Raw genomic sequence first — 26,729 nt, forward strand, 5'->3', positions numbered from 1 at the left:
TCATAATTCTTCACTTACGTTTGTAGTGTAAACGAAATAAGATTGCATGTATCCCGTTTATACTATAAACGAAATATACACGTCTACCATTTCATGTCTTATCTCATTTATCCTGTAAATGAGATAAGAGATACAATGCATTTTGATTAAAAAAAAATTCTACAAAATATATATATTTTGATAAATAAAATATTTCTTTTATTTATTTAAAAAAAATCCTGCAACTAACTGAGCCATTGTTACATTTGATAAAAATGACAACTCCATAAAGCGAATTTTTTAAATATATATATATGCCGGATTTAAATTTAATTTAATCTTAAATAAATATTTGTTTAAAAAAGCTAGACAATTCGATTGTTCTCACTAATAATCTAAATGAAGGGAAGAATGAATATTTATTAATGAATATTTATTTATTTAAGAAGTTTCCAATACATAATTTTATGTTTTTGCAATTATTTACTAAAAAATCAACATGATAAACATTACTAGAAAATCCTTTTAAAATTAAATTTAAACATATAATTAAAAGATATAAAACATACAACATTCTAACATAAATTTATTCTCATTTTAATCATATAAAATTGTAATAAATAAATTAAATATACTTAATTATTAATATTCATTAATATAATTTAGGCTGACTTATTTCATGCTCTCCTTATTACATGCTGATCAAAATTCATGACATACACACTAGAACAAGTCTATTTTAGTTATTTCTGTATTTCGATATTTTTAATATAAATAATACTACGTGATTATTAGTAATAATAGTATAATACATTATAACTTGCAAACATTTCAAATATGGCATTTCCATATACGATACTATATTAGTAATCCGTCACAATTTGGGTCCTTAAACTTGTCATTTTTATTGGAATAGCCCTTTTTTTTTTTTTTTTACCGAAACATTTTATACATGTTTTCATGTAGTCCGATCCTTACCCCATACCATATAGCAACAACACACCCTAAGTAAAAATTTAAAAAATGATCATTACCAAAAAAAAAATTAAAAAATGAATTAATTCGTCTCATAAATTTTCTTAATTCATCGTTTATTATGCTATTAATAATAATATATATTTTTGAAAGACAAATGATGTGATCCTAACAAAATTCTCCTATGATGGTGGCACCAGTATTTCTCTTATTAGTAGTAGTGATGAGATTCCACGCAATACTCCACACAAGCCACCTTCTTTGATTCCACAAACTCAAAAACACTTTCTCTTCTATATATGCCAATTTTCCTTGTGATCACTCCTCTAAAACATAGAGGATCCTAAAGATTTTGAAGGATCTATTTCTTTTATTTAGTGTGGAGAGATGGATATTGATCATGAATGGGAAATCCTCCCAGATCATGGGTACCTTAGTGATGAGAATCATCAAATTCTGTTTGGGAAGAGAAATAATTATGACGAGTCATCAAAAGGTAGTGTCTTTGACAACTACTTCACCACTGAAGCAGCATCATGGAATCATAATAATCATCATCATCAACATCAACAACAACTAGTTGATCACGTTCCAATAATCCAATTGGAACCAAGAATTGATGATGATGATGACGATGATGAGGAAGACACCGTTTCACAGAATGTTTTCTTCAAGAATAATGATCAATTTGTCGAAATGAAAAAGGATTCTTCTTCTCCAAAATATGTTAGCAGAGGATTGGTTAGTCCACCTTCTGCTCCTCCAGTAGCAGGGGAGGAATCGAGTGACGGAGAATTCAATATATGGAAGTGGGGTATGAGTGGTGTTGGAGCAATATTTTCTTTTGGCGTTGCTGCAGCCACTATCTGTGTCTTCTTCTTCGGAAACGCCCATCAAAGAAACAGAATCCACCACCACCACCGCCACAAGATTCGCTTCCACTTCTACACTCATGATGATAAGGTCAGATAATAATGTCTCACTATTATTATTATTATTATTATTATTATAAACTACCAAAATCGTCCTCCATCCTAGAAATACTATTCAATTTGATAGCGAAAAAATATTTTTAAAATATTTTAAAACACTACAAAAAATACTCAATTTTAAATATATATTCTAAAAAAATATTTTAAAAATTAAATTTTAATATACTTTTTTTAAATATAATTAAAAAGAGTTACTTTTATCATTAAAATTTAGTAATTTTAAGTTAAACATATTTTTTGTAATTTTTTATCAATGATAAAAAATACTTTTAAAAAATAGAAAACAAAATTCTAGAGATCAAGTTTTCGCCTTTTAATTTTGGTATTTAATAATGTTTTCATCAATGTTAAAATTTGGTATATTTTTTTATATGAAAATCATAAATCTAAGTGTAAGATTTGTGATTTTTAATTTTTTTAAATATGCAAATTTGAGAGTTAAATTTATTTTTTATTTTATTTTTTTTAAACATACAAATCTTTACTCAGATTTGTATTCTGCTATTAATTTTTTTTTTAAAATATGCAAATCGGACTTCTCCCTTTGGTTTACAATTAAAAAAATTATTTCAAAATACAAGTCGAACTCTTAGATTTGTGCATTATAATGTTCATTATAAAATTTGACTCTCAAATTTCATTTTATTATTCTGATTTGTTATTTAAAATTAAAAAAATTTAGATCCATGTGATTTAGTAAGTTTAATTACTTCCACAATAAATTTTTTATTTTAAATTTTTAACCAATGTTCTTTAAGATTAGTTAAAAAAGACTTTTATGTCAGTTATCAGGATTGTGATAGAAAGCCACTTGTGTTATTTAGTAAATAAATAATGAAAAATATTAGAAGATTATTAGAATTTATTATTTTTTATCATCATTTAACTATCAATTCAATTCTTTTAATCTAATTTTTTAATTTTTTTAATTTAGTAATCTAATAACATACTATATTTTATATTTTTTAACTTTAATGACTAAAATAATAATAAAAAATAATAAATTTTGATGGTTTTCTAATATTTTTCATAAATAATATCATAGAAAAAAAAAGTGGGGTGGGAGAAGAAAAGGTTTTTTTGTTAATTTTCCATAAAATATGGAATTATAGTATCCTTGAATAATTCATTGGATTTGATCCAAAACATCCATTGTTTATGCTCTAATTTGAATTGAGTTTCAATTGTTTGTGATTGCAGAGGCTTACACAAGTGGTTCAGCATGCATCCAAATTGAATGAAGCAATTTCAGCAGTCAGGGGTGTTCCTCTCAGTAGAGCTCACATAACCTATGGTGGTTATTATGATGCCATTTGAAACATTATTGGATCTTTAATTTGGATTCTACACTATGGAACAACCATGCGGCAATATCTTTTTTCTATTCTGGCTCTTTCACATTACTAGTAGTTTAGTTTTTGTAAATAAAATAATGCCGGATTCTGTTCTTTTTTGTTCTTGCTTGTTCTATAGGTTACTTGCGGTATTGTAAATTAAGTCACAATAGATTAGGGGGTTACATATTTTCTTATTATTATTTTATCCATCCATTTGGATTGGATGATAAAGAAAGTTTGTTTAATGATGCAAGTTGGCCCAATTATGGGGCAAAGTTTTATGAAATGCGGCCGTAAAGAATTGATTAGTGGTAATTGTTGGATTGATTGATTATTACTAATTAAATTTAATATTATATTTATTTATATAAGGAGTAGTTAAATGCGATTATCATTATCAAGCACTAGCTGTAATTTACGTTGACATTTGTTAGTATGGTAATGGTCCATGCCTAATGGTAAAGAAATTTGAAAAATGTTAAACTATACTTGGCCACATCTTGAACTAATTAGGCAGAATTGTATTGTGTGACAGTAATGATTTTTATGTTATAAAGTCACATGAAAAGAAAAGTGTGGAACAAAATTAATGCTTTGTTAGTTAGTTAGTTAGCTTTATTTTTTATTAATCAAATCAATTAATAATAGTTATAAAATACTGGCCCGTGTATGCATGCAGCCGGTATTCTAGTTATTGCCGTAAAAACCCACTTGCTTTTTTTTTTTATCAAGTTTGACATCGTTTAAAATTAAAAATTTGATAATCTTTATAAATATGAGATCATTTTTATTTTTTAAATTAGATTTTAGTGTAAATTAGGTTAACTTGACTTTTTATATGATATAAGAATTTGATTAAAATTATTATTAAAAATAATACCAGTGGCTTATGTGTATGAAAATGAAAGTTTGAGAAAAGAAAAAAAATAAAAAGAGAGAGAAAAAATGCTAAATGATTTTAGAATTTGGAGAATGATTCTGATTTTATTATTTAGCTAAACAACAGTAGGTTATATACATGAGTATGACTGGTTATTTGTTATATAAGTTATTCTTTCATAACAATTCTAACTATTTTTTTAATTCATTTTAACTATCTTACTAACAATTACATGAGAAGTGATTCAACCTTGAGTTTGCTTCTAAATTCTGCAAATTTCGAAGAACTCATTGCCTTAGTAATCACATTAGCAAGTTGAGCATCACTAGGAATGTGGCAAATTTAAACTCTTCCTTTGGCAACATGGTCCGAAACAGGATGGAGATCAATCTCAAAATGGTTAGAACTTGAATGCTGAACCGAATTAGTTGACATATGCACTACTCCCAAATTATCACAATATACCTTTGAGGTTGGTAGGATGATGCGAATCTCAGCTAAGAACTTGCAAACCCAAAATAACTTAGCCACAACGTTAGTAATACTCATGTACTCTGTTTCGGTGCTTGAGCGTGAAACTGTAGTTTGTTTTCGTGAGCACCAAAAAATGAAATTCGAATCCAACATAACACAGTAACCAGCAAAGAATTTTCTGTCTTCGATATCTGAAGCCTAGTCGGAGTCAGTGTAGACTGTGAGACTTAGCTCCTAAGGTACTCTAACATAAACACCTATTTACTATTTGCCTTTTACATATTTGAGAATGCATTTTACAGCTTTCTAATGTTTGTCTAAGGTAGCCTGCATAAATTAGCAGACTTTGTTTACACAAAGTAATTTTAAACCTGGTGAATTTGAGGTACCACAAGCTTTCCACAATGGACCTGTACAGACTGGAATTTTCAAAGGGCTCTCCATCAGTGGAAGTCAATTTCAAATTGGAAGTCATGGATGTAGGCGTCGGCTTAGCGTCTTGCATATTTTTCTTTCTTTAGAAGATCATCGATATATTTAGATTGTGTAAGCACTAGGCCATTGTTTATGGTGTGAGAGACCTCAATTTCCAGAAAGTATTTTGAGTGTGCCCATATCTCTGAGGGAGTACCAAGAATTAGGATGCTTAATTAGTGTTGAGATTGTCTCCTTAGATGTGTCAGTCACAATGATGTCATCGACATAGACTAGAAGTAGAATTGTTGCTTCTTTCTTGTGTTTATAGAAGAGAGATACATCTAACTAGTTGAGCTGAATCCCATAACATAAAGAGCTTCTTAGAGGGACCGATTGAGTTTACAAACAAGGTCTGAGCCACCAACTTCAAAACTTTGAGGTTGCTTTATGTAAACCTCTTCTTGCAAGCTCTCATTCAAGAAGGCATTATCGTCAAGTTGAGTAAGAGGCCAATTGTTCTCACATTGAAGAAATCTACCACTCATGTCATGAGAAGCATCTTAGGTATTAATAGGTAAAACTTGTAATCCACCTAAGTGTTGAGTAATGGCATTTATCTGTTGAGACATAACTTTATTCTGAGCAAAAATAGTATCCAAAGTATCTAGTTTCATGACTCCATTCCTTATGGCGGTTCTCTCAGAAGAGTATAAATACTGATTGCTAGTAACCATCTAAATCAACTCTAGAGCCTCTTCAGTGGTTTTCTTCATATGAAGAGATTCTCCTGCAGAATTATCCAAAGAATTTCTGGAAGCCTGAGTAATCCCATCATAAAAGATTTACAATTGTATCCAGTTCAGAAATATGTCGGGAGGGCACTTTCTGAGCATAACCTTGTACCTCTCCCAAGTTTCATAGAGAGATTCACCTTTTTGTTGCTTGAAGATCTGAACATCGGTCCTTAACTTGGTCAGCCTCTAAGATGGAAGAATTTAGTTAAGAATCTGCTGACCATATTGTCCCATGTATCCAAGTTCTCCTTGGGTTGTGTATCAAGCCACTATTTGGCTTGGTCCTGTACAGTAAACAAAAAGAGTAACAATCGATAAACATCAGAATGGACTCCATTAGTCTTGACTGTATCACAAATCTGTAGAAAATTAGAGATAAACAAGTTTAGGTCTTCTTGTGAGAGTCCATGAAACTGACAATTTTGTTGCATCAAAGTGATGAGTTGAGGCTTTAACTTAATTATTGGCAACCACAGGGGGCACAACAATGCTACTACCATAGAAAGTAGGATTTCGAGCAGTGTAAGAACCAAGAGTTCTCCTAGGTTGCTCAGGAGCATTAGGATCAACGACGTCGTTATTGTTAGGCTCCATAGTTATGTCTTCAATCTCCTCGTCAGAATTGTCCTTGAGACTTTCAGCAACTCTATAAGTTCTAGCCTGCTGTTGGCGTCTTCTAAATGTCCTTTCAATCTTAGGATCGAAATTAAGAAGAGGTTCCTTGTCCCTGTTCTTACTCATAAACAAACAGAAAACAAGAAAAATTGTAAATCTCTACGTCAGAATGAAGAGGATTACCAGTGAAATAAACAGGATAAAAGAAATAAAATAAAATAAATACAAGAGGAAGAAAATTTTCAAAAATAAAGAAAGATATTGAAGAAAAAATTTCGGAACTAAGAAGGAAAAATAAGAAAATAAAATGAGTAAAACTAAAGGGAAATAGCAAAGGGAATTTTGAAAATTAAGGAAGAAAAATAAGCAAAATTAAATTAAGAAAAAGTTTAATTTAGGTAATCAAACAATGCGTAGTTGTCAATCACAATTAATCCCGGATAACGGCGCCAAGAACTTGATGCAAATTTTAAATACCACAAACTAACTGGCAAGTGTATTGGGTCGTATTAAGTAATAACTCAGGTGAGTGAGTGTCGATCCCACGAGGATTAATGGACTGAGCAAGCAATAGTTGTATGATTATTCTAGTTGAACAAACTAAAATGAGTGTTTTGGAATTTAAGCAACATAAAATAGTAAATCAAAGAGTGCAAGAAGGTAAGCAGTGAATGATTGGTGAAAATAATATGAGAAAATAGTTAAGGTTTTTGGAGATGTTTAAATTTTCAGATTAACAATTCTTATCAACTACTTTAATCATGCAAAGATTCAATTTATGGCAAACTTTAAGTGATTAAACCTAATTCTTTAGTAATTTAGTCTCCTCTAACCCAATCAACCGCTAATTCCTTGATCACTTAATTTAAATTAGAATGTTAAGTCCAATTCTATTCTAGTTCATGAGCCACGCAAACCCTAAGTACCCCAAAATAAGGCGATTATATGTTACGTATCGCATTAAATCCAGATAATTAGAGAGTTGTGAGGAATTGATTTCAAGCTGTAATTCTAGTGATATAACCTTTTCAAGATTCAACAAGAATTCAAATAGAAAAAGAGTTATATTCCAATATACTCTACTTCTTAGGATGTAGAACAAAATCAATCCTTGAATTTAAAGTAGTGCATTGATTAAGAGTAGAATGACAATAGTATTAATCCATAAAAATAAACAGAGCTCCTAACCTTAACAATGGAGGTTTAGTTGCTCATTGCTCAGAGAAAAACCTAGAGCTATAAAAAAAAGTAAAAGGGCGGAATGAGGAAGAAGAAGAGCGGGAGCCCAAAAGGATGAATCTTTTCTCCTTTTATATCTAATCCTAATTGATACAAAATTAAAATTCTCAAACCTAATAATATCTTTTCTTAATTCAAAAATTAATTTAAAAACCAAAGATGCTTTCTGTGGATTGTTGATGCACATGTGGTCCCCACTTGAAAATGCGGACTTGGCGCTAAACGCCGAGTAGTGGCGTTTAGTGCCACCAAGACAGAATGCAATTCTAAATTTTTGAGGCATCTGGTGCTAAATGCCGGGTAGTAGCGTTTAGCGCCACCTTCACATAATCATTACACAAATTATGAGGCCCTCGGAGCTAAACGATGAGTCATAGCGTTTAACGCCATCTTCACAGAATGTTTGTACGATGTTTTAGGCTTACGACACTAAACGCCGGGTAGTGGCATTTAGCGCCAGCTTGACAGCAACTATTTTTCTCTCTTTTTTCTACACAAACTCTATCAAACTCGCCTGAGTTTTACCTGTAATAAAAAAATAGCAATACAACTCAAAGTAGCATTCATGATGGTCTAAAACACCAAAATCTCATAAAAACTCAAGAAATCCACATCAAATTTACTAAGAAAATATAGAAAAGATGCTCACTCTTCATGCATCAGAATCTAGGTACCAATTCGAGTCATAAATTGTTGCTTCATCTGCACGAAAGTTACTTGTTACAAGATTAGCACTTGTTCTTCGCTGTGATTGAGAGTTTTCACTATTGTACTGTCTGTTAAACCTGTACCAACAATCAATTACACTGTGATCTGATCTTTCACATACTTGACAGACCAATCTATCATACCTTCTACCATATCTTCTTCCTCTATTTGAACATGCTATGCCAAAATTCATCCTGCCATAGCCTCTTCTTCTAACTGCATAGTCGCCTCTTTGCATGAAACTCCCTCTACCAGTTCTTCTATTATTGTTAGAGTAGTCTAAATTGTACTTTTTTTATTCTGATTCTGATTCATTTGTGCTACATTTGCTGCTATTGATTCAACCTACTTGAACTTTTCATCCATTCTTCTTGTGCCATCAGCATGGCTTCTAAGGATCCAATTTGAAGAGGAGTATCTCTCGCGTTGATTGAGGTGATGAAATGGTCATATTCTTCAGGTAAACCTTCCAAGATTGCTTCTACATGCGCTAATTCATCCATCTGAGCTCTCACTAAGACTAATGCATCCATAATCTTCTTTACTTCTAACAGATAATTCACCATTGTACCTTCTTTCTTTGTATTGTTGAGTTTTGCCTTCAACTGTCTCATTTTTGCCTTCATTTGTGCAGCAAAAAATGTTTGAAGCCTATACCAGATTTGATGTGAATTCGAACACCCTACCATTCTTGACGCAAAAGAGAGAGACATTGAAGCTAAAAGCCACGTCTTCAAGAAAGAATCTTGCCTCTTCTAGATCTTGAACTCAGGAGAAATCACTCCATTTCTTTCATCTTCTGCTGACCTAAATTGCTTTAGAACATTCACTCCATTAATAAAATCTATAAGTTCATGAGTTTCAATCGATCCTTCTACTTGATCTCTCTATGAAAAGTAGTTCTCTTCATCCAATTTGATGAAAATCGGAGCCGTGAAATTGTGCACTACCATTGCTTGACTCGCGTTCTGATTTGCAGCTAAGCTTGCTGCATTTGCTTCTCGCATTACTTGAATTGGGTTTGCTATTGAAATTTCTGAAGCTCTGATATCATGAAAATAATACCAGTGGCTCAGGTGTATGAAAATGAGAGTTTGAGAAAAGAGAAAAAGAGAGTGCTAGATGATTCTAGAATTTAAATAGTGATCCTAGTTTCATTATTCAACTCTTCAGCTTACAACTAATTTATATACATGAATGTGACGGGTTATTTGTTATATGAGTCATGCTTTCATAACAATTTTAACTATCCTTCTATCTGAATTTATCTATCTTACTGACAATTATTAATTCTGTATCCTTTCAATTATTAATCCATCTTCAAACCACACAAAAATTTAAGAGTAAAGTATCGTTTTTGTCCCTAACGTTTGGGGTAAATCTCAAAGTTGTCCCTAACGTTTCAATCGTCCTATTTAAGTCCCTAACGTTTCAAAATTGACTCAATGTTGTTCTACCGTTAGGGATCCGTTAACAGAATTGACGGCGGGACAAAATTGAAACGATCTTGAAACGTTAAAGACTTAAATAGGACGAAAATATTGGGGACAAAACGATACATAAAAAATACATTTTAATTTAATTTTATCTTTCAATAATATCAATTTTTTATTGTATATAGTATTTAATTATTTTTTAATTACATCTAAATAAATTACACTTAATTACGTTTATTTTAAATAAATTTATTTTTTTATAACTTTAAAGAATTTTGATACATTAGAGAGACAAAAAATATAATTTATATTTTATTGTATATATATATATATATTATTTTTTTCTTTTCTGAAAATTTATATACTAGTCATTCTACAAATATTTCATGATAACTAAAAATTTTTAAGAGTAAAATTATAAAAAAATTAATTTATTTAGAATAAAATTAATATGATTAGGTGTAATTTACTTAGATGTCATTAAAAAATAATTGAATACTATGTATAGTAAATAATTGATATTATTGAAGGATAAAATTAAAATTTATTTCTATGTATCGTTTTTGTCCTCAACGTTTTCGTCCTATTTAAGTCTCTAACGTTTTAAAATCGTCTTAATTTTGTCCCGCCGTCAATTCTGTTAATGGATCCCTAACGGCAGGACAACATTGAATCAATTTCAAAATGTTAGAAACTTAAGTAGGACGATTGAAATGTTAGGGACAACTTTAAAATTTATCTCAAATATCGGGGATAAAAACGATACTTTACTAAAAATTTAAATCGTGAGTATAATAGTTTCAATGGGATTGAATTTGAGAAAATTTGATATCCAAATTTGCAATCATTTCAAGAAAGCATAACTCTGTTTCGACCACTTTCGTGTACATACAAGTTTGTTTCTAATTTTCTAATTAACAACAAACATTTGATATGGTAAATTTGTAAAGTGGTATATATAGAACGCACGAAAACTCTTATCTATATATATATAAACAAAAAGATTATTTGTATATTAAAATCAAATACTAAAATTAATTATTATATATTTTATATTAATAATTAATTTTGATGTATATTTAGTATAGTTGTTATATAAAATATATTTTATTATCTTTCAAAAATAAACATTACCTGATAGGCAGTGATTTTATTTCCCGACGAGTATCAATTCCAGCTACTAGAAAGTTAAAATAACTAAAAGGTTTGGAGGTGGTTACTGGTTAGTGTAATAACGTGATGTGTCAACTGTACTATTCTTATCCCTTTTGCTTACGTCTCTTGAGAAAAAGGAACTTGGCCTATGTAGTAGTTGGCTGATGGATCTACAGCATATATTGATGAAATTTCTTCATATAACGAATGAAGATATTTTTTTTGTGATAAATGAATCAAGTCACCAAAGTGGGAAGGAGGGAATAGGAGAGAAAATGACTCTGATTGAACAACGAAACTATCTAAAACAAACAAGATGGGATTTAATGAGACGTGACCCCTTCTTAAGAGAAATGTGACCAAGGACCAGAACAAATGTGACACTATGTTCCATTCATTGGCTATATATGTGACATGGGTGCGGTCTGGTTCGCTAAAAATAATAAATAAATATAAGAGAAAGTTGAATTGAATTTAATTTGTCATTATTGAATCAATGATGTGATGGCGCCCATCGAAATTATGTGATGAATACCACGTATTTGGAAGGTAAGAAGCGGAGTTTAATGTGTTTACCATGTGGGCATGTGGGGTTGGGGTACTCATACATCCATGGATTCCAATAATTCAAACATTCAAAACATGAGGAGCAAAATGTTGGAGTTGGAATATCACACAAGTTATGAATATATATATAACCAACCAACAACGTGTTCTGTGTTACATAACGTTGGCTTCTTGCATTTTATTTATATTAGATACCATATATGATCCTTATTGCTTCCATCTATGATCCTTATATGAATTTTACAGAAACAAATTTATTACTTCCATACTAGTTTGAGAGTAATACACTTTAACATTTAATTTTTTCTTAAAAACATAAACTAAAGTATTATATGTACTAAATTAATTAAAAATAATTATTTACTTATATCTCTTTTAATTTGATATATATATATATGTGTAAAGTATATTTTTGTTTTTAAAATTTTTAAAAATTTTTAAAAATATTCTTAACGTATAATTTATTTTAATTTTGTTCCTAATATTTTAAATATATTTCAATTAAATTCTTAGGAATAACAATGTTAATACACTTTAACATGTTAGTGACATGTCAGCATTGAATTGCCATGGAATATATTATCCACTCATAGAAACATATTAAAATGCGATAGATTAAATTAAAATCAAATATTAAGAATAAATTTGAAATAAAATGTAAACATTGAGGAAAAATATAATATTTACTATTTGGTAGCTTTTTATAAAGAAAATTCATATTGATAATATTTTTAAAAATTTATTTGTTAATAAATTATATAATAATATTTTTTGAAATATATTATTTTTACTATATAAAAATAATTCAATACTTTTAAAAATTCTTTTATATAATTTACTAACAAGAATATAAATATTTAGTTACCTAACTGTACATAGGAGGATCCACGCTTATGAATAATTCGATTATGTGACCAAAATCGATTCGATCTAATTATATTGATTTTGTAATTGACAAGTAATTGGATGCAATCGAAAAATAGATATGAAAAAGATAGATAAAAAGTGCACAAAACGAATACGGGTTAAATCATACCATAGTGCAATACCGAAGGAAAAAATCATACCATAATGTATTTTGCTAAAAACTAGTAGCAGCAAATTAAGCATCTAATTAGTCCATTTTCATTACAATCATGAATCAGGGCGGTTCACAATCACCAACCTCATCAGTCATCACCATTTTTCTTCATCATCATTGTATCAGCACATGCTTCACACACTTCTTTCACATCACCATTATTATTCTCATCATTATTCTTACACCGCTGAAGTAATTTCTTAAGCTTCCCATCTTCTTGCATTCTTGAAAATTTACCCAAACTGCTAACATTCTAAAATTAAGAACAAAGCTCAATAATGGAAACAATGTTTTAGATCTGAAAAAGTTGAGTGCACGCATGCAGGGTGATATAGAAGACAAATTGAAAGAGAGAATTCATTGGGGTCCTTGAAAAGAAGGAAGGAAGCCCGTCCAGCGGTTGAAACGGACCACCGTCGACGGCGGTGTTGTCTCCGGTGGCTCCTGTGTTTCCGAGGTCGCTACACTTGGAAGACTTTTTTTTTTTGGTTTACGCTACACTTGAAGACTTTGCTAGAGTGGGCTTCTCATAACCTTTTTTTTTTTTTTGACATGCTCATAACCTTGGTTATATCACCAATTTCTTGTTGAATTTTTGGCTCTTCTGTAATCCAGCCCAACAACATTTTTTCGTCACACTTTAAAAATAAAAAGTCAAAACCCTTCCAAAACGGACTTTTACATCGGTGCAAAAGCTTGACTTTTCCACCGTAGAATTAGCCATGGTATTATAGGAGTTTTAAAATTTTATAGGCATGGACACACACATAAAAATATGTGGATATAGGAGTTTTAAAATTTTAAGGCATATATATATATATATATATATATATATATATATATAAAAAGTATTTTTTAGATAAATATAGTGATATTTTGATGTTTTATTAATATTAAAATATAATTATTTTTTTAATTATTTATGTTTTTTAATTATATAAATTATTTTTTATTTTAATAAATAATAATATATATTATTTTTAAATTCATTTTTAGAATACATATTAAAAATAATATTAGATACGCTGATACTTGATGGTATTTAGGTGTGTTCAATCCTGTTAGAAATTTTTTTATTTTTTATTAAAATACGGTTGAATACAACAAATATATGTATCGAATCTAAAATATATACAACATATGGATATGATAACTCAACAAAATATTTATATTTCATAAATTCTATCAATATTAACAAGACTACTATTCTACCATACAAAAAAGTGAATAACACATTAACACTTATACATTATGCCTTAAAGTATTCTATATCAAAATGTAAGATGTTTGTTCTTCGTCATTCATGACAAATGTCTATAGCATAAGAAATTTAGTCATATCATACTCATGTAAACTTATTTTTTAACTATCTTAGAAAGAACTATTGAAAGATTTTTGTAAAATCTCTCTAAAAGAAGATTCTACATGTTATTTCTGTGAAAAAAAAAGAAACTATTTAGATCTGAGATAGTATTTTTTAGCTTAAGCGTTGATAATGATTTTAATTTTTATTTCGCTGGTAATTAAATTAAAAAGACAACTTGTAAAGACATTTTGATACTTAAGTTAGTGAATATTTTTAGATGATAATTCAAAGTGCATACTCTTCATTATTTTCTTTTTCCTTTATAATATTTTTAAGACATTATTACATGTCATTTTCCAGATTTTAATTATGCGATTTAGTTGTTAGGAAATTATTTAGTTTTCTAATTTATTTGTGGGCAACACATATATTAATTATAATAACAAATTATGCTATTTCAGATTAAATGACTTATATATATAATGATCTTATTTATTGCTATAAATGCTAAATTGAATAAGTCATAATTACTTTTGATTTGGAATTAAATGAGAATAAAACTAAATATTATCTTTTGGACTTTAGATATATTATCTTTTGAATTTCAGATATATTATCTTTTGGACTTTAGATACTATTTTTATTTGGACTTTAGGATTTAATGGGTACCACGCTCAAATATAAATAATGATTTTAGGGTTTTGGTCCTCAACATACCAAACTAAAACTGTTTTTGTTGCTCTTTCTCCATCAGAAGAGTCACAATTCAGTCCTATTAGGGATACAAAAGACTTTGATTAAGAAAAAATTGAAAGAATCATAAGACTAAAACGATCCTTCCATCAATTTTTTATTTTTTTAAGTAAAGATACACTTTCGCATATATAAATAATTTAAATTAATAAAATAATTTATTCAAAGAAATGGTATTAGAGCTATCTATAATTTAATCATAAAAAATATTCAGTTTTATTTTACGGAATCAATATATGGATCGATGTATATATGTATTCCTTACATTATGATATTTTGGATAATATAGGAAGATACATATATGTGTATTATGCATGTGCGACTGTGTGTATATATATAAATTTAGTATTCTTCCACAATGGATATTATTATTGCCATTTGGGTTGCTTTCGGCCCCGATATATATATTTTGTTGTGTGCTTGTAATGATGAAATATAAGCATGTTTTGGTTATTTTATTTTATTTTATATATATATATATATATATATATATATATATATATATATATAATTGATACCCATAAAATTAATGATTTATTTTAAAATATTAAAAAAATATTACTAAATTTTGATTGTTTAAAGATTCAAATTGTGTGTGTCATTAATTTGGTATAAAGTTAATTGATTATTCTTTTGGGATATTAGAATTATTATGTATATGTCATTTATACGAATATTAATCTATTTAAAAGAAGATTTATATTTGGCCAAGTTATATGTACACACTAATAATATTTGAATAATAAAAAATAATGTTCATTATTTATGCAAACAGTAATCGGTCCAAAGAAAGTTTATTATTTGGCTAAATAATAAGCATTGCACACTTTTGTTTATTTTCTAATAATTATGCGATAAATAATCGACCCAAAAAAAGGTTATTGTTTGGCCAATTAATAGAAAATATATGCAATAATAAATAGGTTGCGAAGTTTAAGTTTTCATGTGCGCATTCAGCCGGTCCAAATAAAGACTTAATGTGTGACAGGGATTTTGACAATATTTGATTACTGTAATGAGAGTATCACTTACAGTTAATTTTTCTATCCAAAGATTGAAAATTAATGTTGTTCTAGATATCTCAATATGGATTTTTTTCCCATTATTTAACTAATGTTTACTACATATTTTTTGTTCTAATACAGAAACTATGGTTTGAGTTACCAATGTTTCTGTACAAATTAGTAATATTCCTATACTGAATGGTTCAAACTTTAAAATTTGGAAGGATACTGTGAAAATTGTCTTCAATTGTATGAATTTGGATATAGCTCTTCAAGGGAAGAAACCCACTTCCACTTCAGAAAATCTCAATGAGGTTAAAATAGAAAAGTGAGGGAGATCCAATCAAATGAGCATTATCATCATGAAGTGCTTAATTCTTGAGACATTTTGGGGTATCAATTATTGAAGATAAAGATGCCAAACAGTTCCTGAAAGATGTTGAAAAATTCTTTGCTAAGAATGTAAAGGCGAAGGCAAGTAGCCTTTTGAGCAAACTTGTCTCCATGAGGTATAAAGATAAAGGTAATATAAGGGAGTACATTATGAAAATGTCTAATCTTACTTCTAAATTGAAAGCACTAAAGTTAGAGTTGTCTGAAGATTAACTCGTGCATTTCATTTTGATCTCCCTTCCTGCACACTTTGGGCAATTCAAAGTGAGTTATAACACTCTGAAAGACACTTGGTCCCTAAATGAGCTTATATCTCACTGTGTGCAAGAAGAAGAGAGGTTGCAGCAAGATAAAACTGAAAGTGCTCACATGGTTTCATCTTTTCATTATAAGAGAAAGCGTGATACTACTGTGGATGCACCTTTTCAGTAAAAAAAGGCTAAGAAATATGATCAAGTTTCAACCTGTTTCTTTTGTAAAAAGGTGGGAGACATGAAGAAGGATTGTACCAAATATGCCACTTGGTATGTAAAGAAGGGTATGATTCTTACTTTCGTTTGTTCTGAGGCTAGTTTAAGTTATGCACTTGTTGATACTTGGTGGGTAGATTCTGCTGCTACTACTCACATAAGTGTTACTATGTAGGGTGGAGCCGACTGCCAAGTGATGCTGAAAGATACGTCTATATAGCAGATGGCAATATAGTTGCAGTCGAAGCTATAAGAACCTTTAGATTATGTTCCACGAGTGGATTTTTTACTTGGATTTATTAGAGACATTTTATGTACCATCATTTAGACGGAATTTAGTTTTTATTTTTCATTTGGACAAATCAGGTTATTTTTGTTCGTTCGGAAACAATAAAGTCAGTCTCTTTTATAATTCAAATAATATTTACTTTGGTCGTTTGGTGGATAATTTATATAGGCTTGATTTGAAATCCTATAATAATGAAATACTTCAAACAGGTACAAAACGAAAACTAAATGAGAATTCGACATCATTATGGCACAAACGCCTAGATCATATCTCTAAATAGAGAATTCATAGGTTTGTGTCAGATGAAATTCTTAGACCCCTAAATTTGGCGGACTTTAAAGTCTGCATTGAGTGCATAAAGGAAAAAGGGACAAACGAAAGAAAATTAGGTGCCGAGAGAGCTAAAGATACCTTAGAACTAATACATACCGATATATGTGGCCCATTCCCTACTGTCTCTTAGAATGGACAACGGTATTTATTACGTTCATGGATGATTACTCTTGTTACAGGTATCTATATTTAATTCATGAAAAGTCTCAAGTCTTGGATGTTTTTAAGTCTTTCAAAGCTGAAGTTGAACTTCAACTTGGAAAGAAAATTAAAGCTGTCAAATCTGATCGTAGTGGCGAATACTACAGAAGATACGACGATTCAGGTGAAAAACGTCTCGAGCTTTTGCTCTTTTTCTAGAGAAGTGTTGTATTATTCTACAATACACCATGTCTGGAAAACCTAGCATGAATGGTATTGCAGAGCGAAGGAACCGAACTTTTAAAGACATTGTAAGAAGTATGATTAGTCATTCTTCTTTACTTGAATCACTCTAGTGAGAAGCCTTAAAGACCGCAGTGTACATCCTTAATAGGGTGCTAAGCAAAGTAGTTAACAAAATTCCTTATGAAATTTGGACTTGAAAAAAGACCAGTATAAATCATTTGCATATTTGGGGATGTCCAGCTAAGGCGTGGCCTTATAGGTTGCATGAAAGAAAATTGGATTTAAGGACAATTAGTTACTACTTTGTTGGTTACGCTGAACACGGGGGTACAAGTTTTACAATTCTTCATCAAGGTCTACTTTTTAAACGAGAAATGCGAGATTTCTTGAGGATGTTGAGTTTGGAGGGAAAGAAAATATTAGGAATGTTGCTTTTGATAAGGATTCTGTAACTGATAATGATAAGGTCTTTGTACCTATTATTGTTCAAGATGCAGTTATAGTACAAGAGCACAATAAAAATTCTACTATAAATCCAGTTACAGTAGAAGAGAAGAATGAGAATATCATTGTTACTTAAGATACTGCTACAGCACAGGAAAATAATAAGAATCCTCCTCAACCCCAATCCATACAGAAGCTTAACAACCTCAAGAAGTACCATTAAAGAGATCCAATAGAAAAAAGAAAAAAAATTCATCTATGATCTCAAACAAGCTTCTCGTCAATGGTATCACAAGTTTCATCAAGTCATTACCTCATATAGTTTTGAGGTAAATATTATAGATAAATGTGTATACCACAAGTTCAGTGGGAGTAAATACTTTTTTGGTCTTATAAGTTGATGACGTTCTACTTGCCAATAACGATATATGCTTGTTGCATGAAACTAAGAAATTTCTATCGAACAAATTCGAAATGAAAGATCTTGGTGATTTCTCTTTTGTATTTAGAATCAAGATACTTAGAGATCGCTCTCAGGGTATTCTTGGATTATCACAAAAGAATTATATCAAAAAAAATTTAGGTAGATATGACATGAAAAGTTGTAAACCAATGGACACATCGGTAGCTAAAAGGGACAAGTTTAGTCTCAAGCAATGTCCTAAAAATGATCTTGAGAGAACAGCAATGCATGATAAACCTTATGCATCAGCACTAGGGAGCTTAATGTATCCTCAAGTCTGCACACGTCCCAATATATAATTCATAGTGGGAGTGTTGAGTAGATACTTGAGCAATCCTAGCATGGATCATTTGATAGCTATTAAAACGCGTAATGCGTTATCTGAAGAGAACAAATGATTACTTGCTTATTTATTGGAGATCAAAAAATTTGGAGATCATTGGGTACTCTGATTCTGATTTCATGGCATATGGTTGCAAAAATTTGTTACTGAGCTTCATATAGTAGATGGCATTGAAAGGCCATTAAAGATATTTTGTGACAATAAGTCAGCAGTACTATACTCCAACAACAATAAGAGCTTGATAAAATCGAAGCTTATAGACATCAAGTTCTTAGTTGTCAAGGAGAAAGGTTAAGAAAAACATATTTTCATAGAACATATAGGAACAGGGTATACTCTAGCAGGCCCATTAACCAAGGGATTGATCCTTAAAGTCTTTCATGAGCACACTGCTCGGATGGGTGTCAATATTTGTGATGCCTTGATTTAGTGGGAGTTTATTTTATGCTATATATCCTATGACAGATATTGAATTATTTTTCTGTAGAATTAAGTTGATGATTTATTTCATGTTATGTGAAATGTTCATTTTGTAATATTTATTTTATGTCTGATCTCAATAAAATTTTAAAGTTGGACCAGCTGGAAATAGACATGCATGAGATCATTTGGCATGTAATTTCCATATTACTCATCCAAATTTGATCTATGTCGTTAAGTATATTAGGATGGTGATTGTCGTGGTTCAGTCATGACATTAATGTGATAAAAGTTACAGTAATTCCATATCTAATATATGAGGCGGACCAGATTGTTAAAGTAATAACTAATAAGGGAATATCATTCAGATGCGCACATAAAGTTTATAAAATGTGATTATCTCAAGAAAGAATATATGTATAGTCCAAGTGGGAGATTGTTAAGAAATTATTTAATTTTCTAATTTGTTTGTGGATAATACATATATTAATTATAATCACAAATATGCTATTTCAAATTAAATAACTTATATATATAGTGATCTGAGTTATTGTTATAAATACTAAATTGAATAAGTCATAATTATTTTTTATTTAGAATTAAATGAGAATAAAATCAGATATTATCTTTTGAATTTTAGATATATTATCTTTTGGAATTTAGATACTATTTTTATTTAGGTTTTAGGATTTAATAGGTGTCATGCTCGAATATAAATAGTGACTTCAGAGTTTCGGTCCCCAACATACCAAAACCGCCTTTGTCGCTCTTTTTCCGTCAGAAAAGTCACAATTCAGTCCAATTAGAAATATAGAAGACTTTGGTTGAGAAAGATCGAAAAAATCATAAGATTGAAATAATCTTTCCATCAATTTCTAATTTTTAATTTCTATGAATAAAGATACATTTTTGCATTATGATTTTTTTTAATATGAATAATCTGAATTAATAAAATAATTTATTCCAACAATGGTAACGTTATAAGATATTACTCTTTATGGTTTTTTATCATTTTCGTTAAGATTTATTGAATTTATAACATATCATAATCGAATATTATGTATTAATGATTATTGGGCCTTGTCTATAACATGAGCATACCAAAATCTTTTTTTTTATTTTTAATATTAGAGAGGAGTGTGTATTTTGTTGTATTATAGAGGTAAGAATATGCGGCCGAGGCCTTGTACCAATGGCAGCATCATCTGTCTCGCTGGGAGCTGCACCCAGGTTCGAATCTTCAAGAAGGATTATAGAACTTATGTTAGTAGTGTACTCATGTAGTGTGTGTGAATGTGTTGTGTGAGTGTGTAATACATAAGTATAATACCTAGAATTAGGGGTTGACCAATTCACTTGACAAAAAAAAAAAAGAAAAAGAAATAAGAATATATCACAAAATTATAAAAAATCATTAATAGATAGAATACAAATTTGAGGATTAAATTTGTATACCAAAATTTAGGGGTTAGATTTATATTTATAAATTTTTTATCTTTTAAAAAAAAAAATTGAGAATCAAATTTATGTTTATGAATTTTTTTATTATTTTAAAATTACAAATGACATTTTAATTTGTGTATTCACAAAATTTATAAATCAGTCATCGTAAAATCTAATTCTTAAATTTTTTTTCGTTTTTTTTTTTTGAAATTTTAATACACTCAATCTGATGATCCAATTTAAAACAAAAAATTAATCTCTATATTAAAAAAATATCTAACCTACCCATAATAGTGAATAACATAGTAATATACCATGCTTATCAGTTTTTAAACAAAATTAACCTACCAAAACATCTTTCAAAAATATTATTATTGTGACTACATTAAAGCCTGTTAAATCAGTGGCAGAACTTGAAACAAAATTTTGAGGGAGTCAGATAAAAGATAATTATCAAGATGCTTTTGATATAGATTTTATTAAAGATAGGTTCGTCTAACCTCATCTCTTTGATTTGGATGATAATGCCAAATTTAAAACTGTTTTTCAAGTCTCGTTCTAAAAAATTAAGGTCAAACTCATCAGATGCAACTCTTTGAACTTTTGAAGGTGTTATCTCACTTTCTTTGTGATTTATTAAAGTAGAAAAATTATCTACAAGTATTGATATTGTAAAAGTTATATATTCTCCTTCTTGAATATTAGCCTCTCTCTTAAAAAATGCATCAATTCTTTGATTTTTCACGATTATTTTATATAAAAATTTGAATATATATCTTGTAAAATATGTTAAAAAGAAGTTAGAAGGATACAATTTATACAAATACAATAATATAATACTTATTGAATATTCTAATATTTTTTATCATATAAAAAATTAAAATAAATAAACAGTAAAATATAAAATAATATTAAATTACATAAATAAAAAATACCTAATTTTTTATATTTGAACTCGAAAGTAGACAGAGTATTGCTTATTGAATAGAGGGCTGCAAAATATGAATACACTCAATTTAGTCCAAATCCAACATGTTTTGAATGTTTAAAACTAAAAATTATTATGCAGTAAAAGTAAAAGATGAAAATTGAACTTTAGTATTTTAAGTCATAGTAAAATATTTGAGTTAATTGAACTATTTTTTATTTTTTAAAAAATACTATTAATTTTTTTTAACAAAAGTTTTGGAACCATGACCCATTTATCTCAATTAAGCTCTGCCACTGTTTTCAAACTATTACTCAGTGGTAGAAATTTTGCCTTTATCATGATTGATAACTTTTTTAAATTTAAGTGGATTATTTTCTTTGTTCAATTTCTAAATTTCATTTTACACCTTGTAATCTAAAAAAAGTCAAACTTAATTAAAAAAAAAAAAGAAATACACAATTGTTAATTTTTTTCGTCTCCTAGACCATCAGTAGGTTTGCCAACACAATTCAAACTTCAATACAGAAAAGCTCCACTGATCCTTTTTTCGTTTAAGAAAACCTGGAAAATTTTTAAGTGACAATATTCCCCCAAAAAAATAATAAACTAGAAGTTAATTTTTTTTAAAAAAAATTAAAACATTATTTTTGTGGCCAATTTTTTTGGATAATGAATAAGTTTTAGTATAATGCTCTATTATTGGATATTATGGTATTTTACAAAATTTTAGGAATAAATGACTGTAGCCAATTTGTTTTAAAATATATGAGATGCATTGTTTTTTTTTTTAATTTAAAAATATAATACGGAAGGGCTGTATTGTAATCATTTAATATTAAAGTTATAAAACAAGAGAGACGTATTACCGGGGATATTATTTTTTAAATTAAAAACATAATATACTTAGGAGTATTATAAAAAGAAAAACGAATTTGTTAAGTTGAGTGTGAGAATTTTTTATTTTTTTGAGGGAGTAAGAGTATAAAAATAGAAAGAGATATTAATTTAAAAATATATTATAATGGTTAAATTTTTTGAGTGTGAATTTTGTATGTGAAAATTTATATGATGTTATTCACTTATTCCTTTTACAATAATATATGAGTAATTTAAGAATATACTTTATTAATGTGTTGATAATCAAGTATTAAAGAGAATCACACATATTTTTATAAAAAGCTTGTGTTAGTATATTTAAATATTAAAATTTTAAATATATTTTTGTATATTTAAATTTTTAAGTTTTATTAATACATATTTAAATATAATTATATATTTTTATATTTGTTTTGGTATTTAAATATATTTAACCTATTTAAATAATATATATGTAGTACTGTTTTTTTTTTTTGAAAACTCAAAATATATCTGAATAATAATTTAATCAAACTAATATTATGTAACTCAATTAACACTAAGTTTAACATTTTTATCAGTACTATTTAATACAAATTAATTGTAAAAAGTATAAATTAGTTCTTAATCATATACATTAAAATAATTTAACTGAGCCTAAAATAATTAGTTCTATATTAGTTCTCATCACTCAGCCTCTTGAATAGGCTCTCAATCGAGATCTTCCCCGCTTCGCTCAAATGGCTCTTACAATGCGTAATAATTATGGCCTCCAAGAAAATTTTCGAAGAAAAAATTATTCTAAAAAATTATTAAAAAGGTTTAATTATTAAAAAAAGTATTTTTATCAAAATTATTAAAAAAGTCATTAATAAAATATTTAAAAAGAAGAACTAATTTTTTTTATTAAATAGAATCTTATCTTTCACTTTTCAAGCCCATAAAATTATATCTAAAAATCATCTAATGAAAGTTCTCGTACCCTTAGCAACTTTAATTTTTATAATAAAACAAAAGATATTTTACGATGGTTGTTCAGGAGAATTTCAAACACAACTGAGTTCAAAAATGGGAAAAAAGAAAAAGAGAGGGGGAAATTTTCAATATCATAATAAATGTTGCAGGATCATCGAGATAATGATATAAGTTTGAGGATATATTAATAGGTTCAAATTTTAATTTTGACTAATATTAGACTATAAAAAAATACTAAAAAATTATCAAAATTTATTATTTTTAATTATTAATATTTAAATATATAGAATAAAGTATGTTATTGAATTACTAAATTAAAAAAATTATACTAAAAAATTAAGTTAATGACAAAATAATAGCCAAAAGTAATAAATTTTAATACTCTCCTAACAATTTTTTTCAAGCAATGATTTTCACATATAATGATGTTTATATAAACAACTTCATATGGCTTATAATGGTCTCCAATCGAAAAGAGGATAGAAAAATATTAAAATTCATGGCCCTAACAAAGTGTTAGATGGTCTCATGTGTTTCGTAAATATTTTATTATATATGTACAAAATTGTCATAAAAAGTTCATTCTTATCATTAATAAGATTCTACAGTACAAACTAAAAATGAGATCAGTATTCTTTCACAAGCTTTTTAAACAAGTTATTCTTTGTGTACAAACTAATTTTTTATACAAGTCTTTACAAATTATTTATATTTATATATGTACATTTTTTTTATCATTGTTACACGTTCTTCTTTTTTTTCTCTATCATCAATTATCTCATTATTGAAGATAATGAAAAATTTAAGTTCATATTGTCAATTGAATAAAAACGAAATTAATTATTATTTTGAATTCAATCAAGTGTTTGAGGTATGGTTTAATCCTAGTTAATTTTTTCGTTAGTAGTTTATAATTTTCGTAGGTGAATAATATTTCATCATTGATAGTTTGAATTGAATGTAATGTAAAAGTTCTGCATTAAAAAATATATTTTTCTGTATTTGCAGCAAATTTGAGTGTAACATGAAGATATTTGAGTGTATTGTTTAAGAATTTTCGGTGTATGTGTACTGATAGATTCTGCATAATTCAAAACTCGTCTTCTCCCTCTTCCTCATCTTCTGCTGCTTCTTCTTCTTCTTCTTTTTCATCATCATCATCATTATCATCTTCTTTTTTTCTTATTCATTTTTTTCTTATTTTATCTTCTCAAGTTTCTTCTTGTTTTACTCTTTTAACAAGAATAAAAAAAATCAAATAAAGAAGAAGAAAAAATACATAATACTACAAAATTACTTGAAAGATGATAAACTTACATTCATTCAATAAAAAGAAAGAAAGAAAGAAATAAGAAAAAAAAGAAGAAGAAAAAAAATGCAGCATTAGAGGAAATATTTTTCTGTATTTACAGCAAATTTGGATGTAACACGAAGATATTTAGATGTATTGTTTAAGAATTTTCGGTGTATGTGTGCTAATAAGTTTTGCATAATTCAAAACTCTTCCTCTTTCTCTTTTTCATCTTTTACTGCTTCTTCTTTTTCTTTTTTTCTTATTCATCTTTTTCTTTTTATTTTACCTTTTCAAGTTTCTTCTTGTTTTACTCTTTTAACAAGAATAAAAACAAAAAAAATCAAACAAAGAAGAAGAAGAAACACATAATGCTGCAAAATTACTTGGAGGATGATGAACTTATATTCATTCAACAAAAAGAAAGAAATAAGAAAAAAAGAAGAAGAAGAAAATACAGCATTAGAGGAAACATTTTTCTGTATTTGCAGTAAATTTGGGTGTAATACGAAGATATTTGGGTGTAACATGAAAATATTCGAGTATTTGTTTAAGAATTTTTTGTGTATGTGTGCTGATAAGTGCTACATAATTCAAAATTCTTCATCTTCCTTCTCCTCATCTTCTGCTACTTCTTCTTCTTCATTTTCTTTTTTATATTCTCATAATTCTTATTGGGAGAAAAAAATTAAACAAAGAAGAAAAATATATATAATGTTGCAAAATCAATAGAAAGAGGAGGAGGAGGGAAAAAATGCACCAACAACAACAGTAATAAAAAAACGATGAAAATGAAACACGCGAAAAAAAAGGAAGAGAAACGCAAAGAAAAAGGGGAAGAAGAAGGAAGAGGAGGAAGAGGAGGAAGAGGAGGAGAAGGAACGTGTGCGCGTTATGAAAGTGACTTATATGCCAAAAAAGACTTTTATGTGTAGCAGTGCTATTTTTAAACAATAAACCTTTTTTTCTTCATTAATTTCATGGACTCATCATTCTCTATCAGTTTTTTTATAATTCAATCAAATATCTCTATTAGTTAGAACAAAAAATTAGTAAAGTTAAATGACAAAGCTATTTCTAATAAAATTTTGAACAATACTACATGATAAATAAATATTATTTTTTGTTAGTACCTAGTCAGCAATAAAGCCGAGTTTTTTTAATATTATAGGGAGACGAGTGTTTTTTAAAATTATTTTTGTATAGTTGAATTTAATACTATTATAGGAGAATTTTTTTTATCGTCAGAACACACACAAAACGTCATTTTGTGTATTAAAAAAAGAAATTCGAGTGTATTGTTTAAGAATTTTTGGTGTAAGTGTGCTGATAAGTTTTACATAATTCAAAATTTTTTATCCTTCTCATCCTCATCTTCTGCTGCTTCTTTTTAATTTTCTTATTTTATATTTTTATAATTCTTATTGGGAGGAAAAATCAAACAAAGAAGAAAAAAATATTTAATGTTGCAAAATCAATAGAAAGAGGAGGAGGAGGGAAAATTATTTTGTGCATGTTAATTTTTTAATAGTTTGAAAGGAAAATGGCAGAGCCATTTTGTGTTAAAGAAATTATTTTTTTGATTTTTAAAATAAAAAATAAAAATGGCAGTGTTGCGTGTTACACGAATTTTAAAGTTAAAATTGGTCAAAATGACGGTGACGTTTTGCAAAAAAGTCAAAATGTCAATGACTTTTTGTATTGACATGAATAAAAAAATATAAAACTAATTATAAAAGGAGCATTAGTGTTATGCTGAAAAACACTTTTAGGAGAGTAAAAATGAGCAATAGGAAGTAGTTTTTTTATTTTTAGATGTTGAGAGAGCTCTCAGGTTTTTAGTAGTTTGAGTTGCTCTGCATATGCTGAGTGAAATTTTTTGTAGGTGAATGTATTGAGTATATTAAATGGAGGGTTACGATAGTGTAAAAATATATTACAATGGTCAGATTTTACATAATACATATGAGAGTGTGAGTT

At 28.3% G+C, this 26,729-nt stretch overlaps 1 protein-coding gene and 1 long non-coding RNA gene across 2 annotated transcripts; one reads left to right on the top strand and one right to left on the bottom strand.

Annotated features, from left to right (window-relative positions):
• The first annotated feature begins 781 nt into the window (after positions 1–781).
• Positions 782–3,598, top strand: LOC112696990 (uncharacterized). The gene is made up of 2 exons (XM_025749956.3): positions 782–1,917; positions 3,147–3,598. The coding sequence occupies exons 1-2, from the start codon at positions 1,342–1,344 to the stop codon at positions 3,261–3,263; spliced, it is 693 nt and encodes a 230-aa protein (XP_025605741.1). The 5' UTR covers positions 782–1,341; the 3' UTR covers positions 3,264–3,598.
• A 3,976-nt stretch (positions 3,599–7,574) lies between these two features.
• Positions 7,575–11,362, bottom strand: LOC112696991 (uncharacterized). The gene is made up of 2 exons (XR_003151023.2): positions 10,981–11,362; positions 7,575–9,454 (listed from the first exon to the last, which is right to left on the bottom strand). It is a non-coding gene; the product is annotated as an uncharacterized lncRNA (long non-coding RNA).
• Positions 11,363–26,729: the final 15,367 nt, after the last annotated feature.

This window comes from Arachis hypogaea, chromosome 6 (assembly GCF_003086295.3).
Source record: "Arachis hypogaea cultivar Tifrunner chromosome 6, arahy.Tifrunner.gnm2.J5K5, whole genome shotgun sequence".
Taxonomy (NCBI): domain Eukaryota; kingdom Viridiplantae; phylum Streptophyta; class Magnoliopsida; order Fabales; family Fabaceae; genus Arachis; species Arachis hypogaea.

Excerpts from the sequence above, each read along its gene's own strand:
- LOC112696990 (XM_025749956.3), top strand. The coding sequence starts at position 1,342 with ATGGATATTGATCATGAATGGGAAATCCTCCCAGATCATGGGTACCTT. Across the intron at positions 1,918-3,146 it reads TCTACACTCATGATGATAAG|AGGCTTACACAAGTGGTTCA; the intron begins GTCAGATAATAA and ends TTGTGATTGCAG.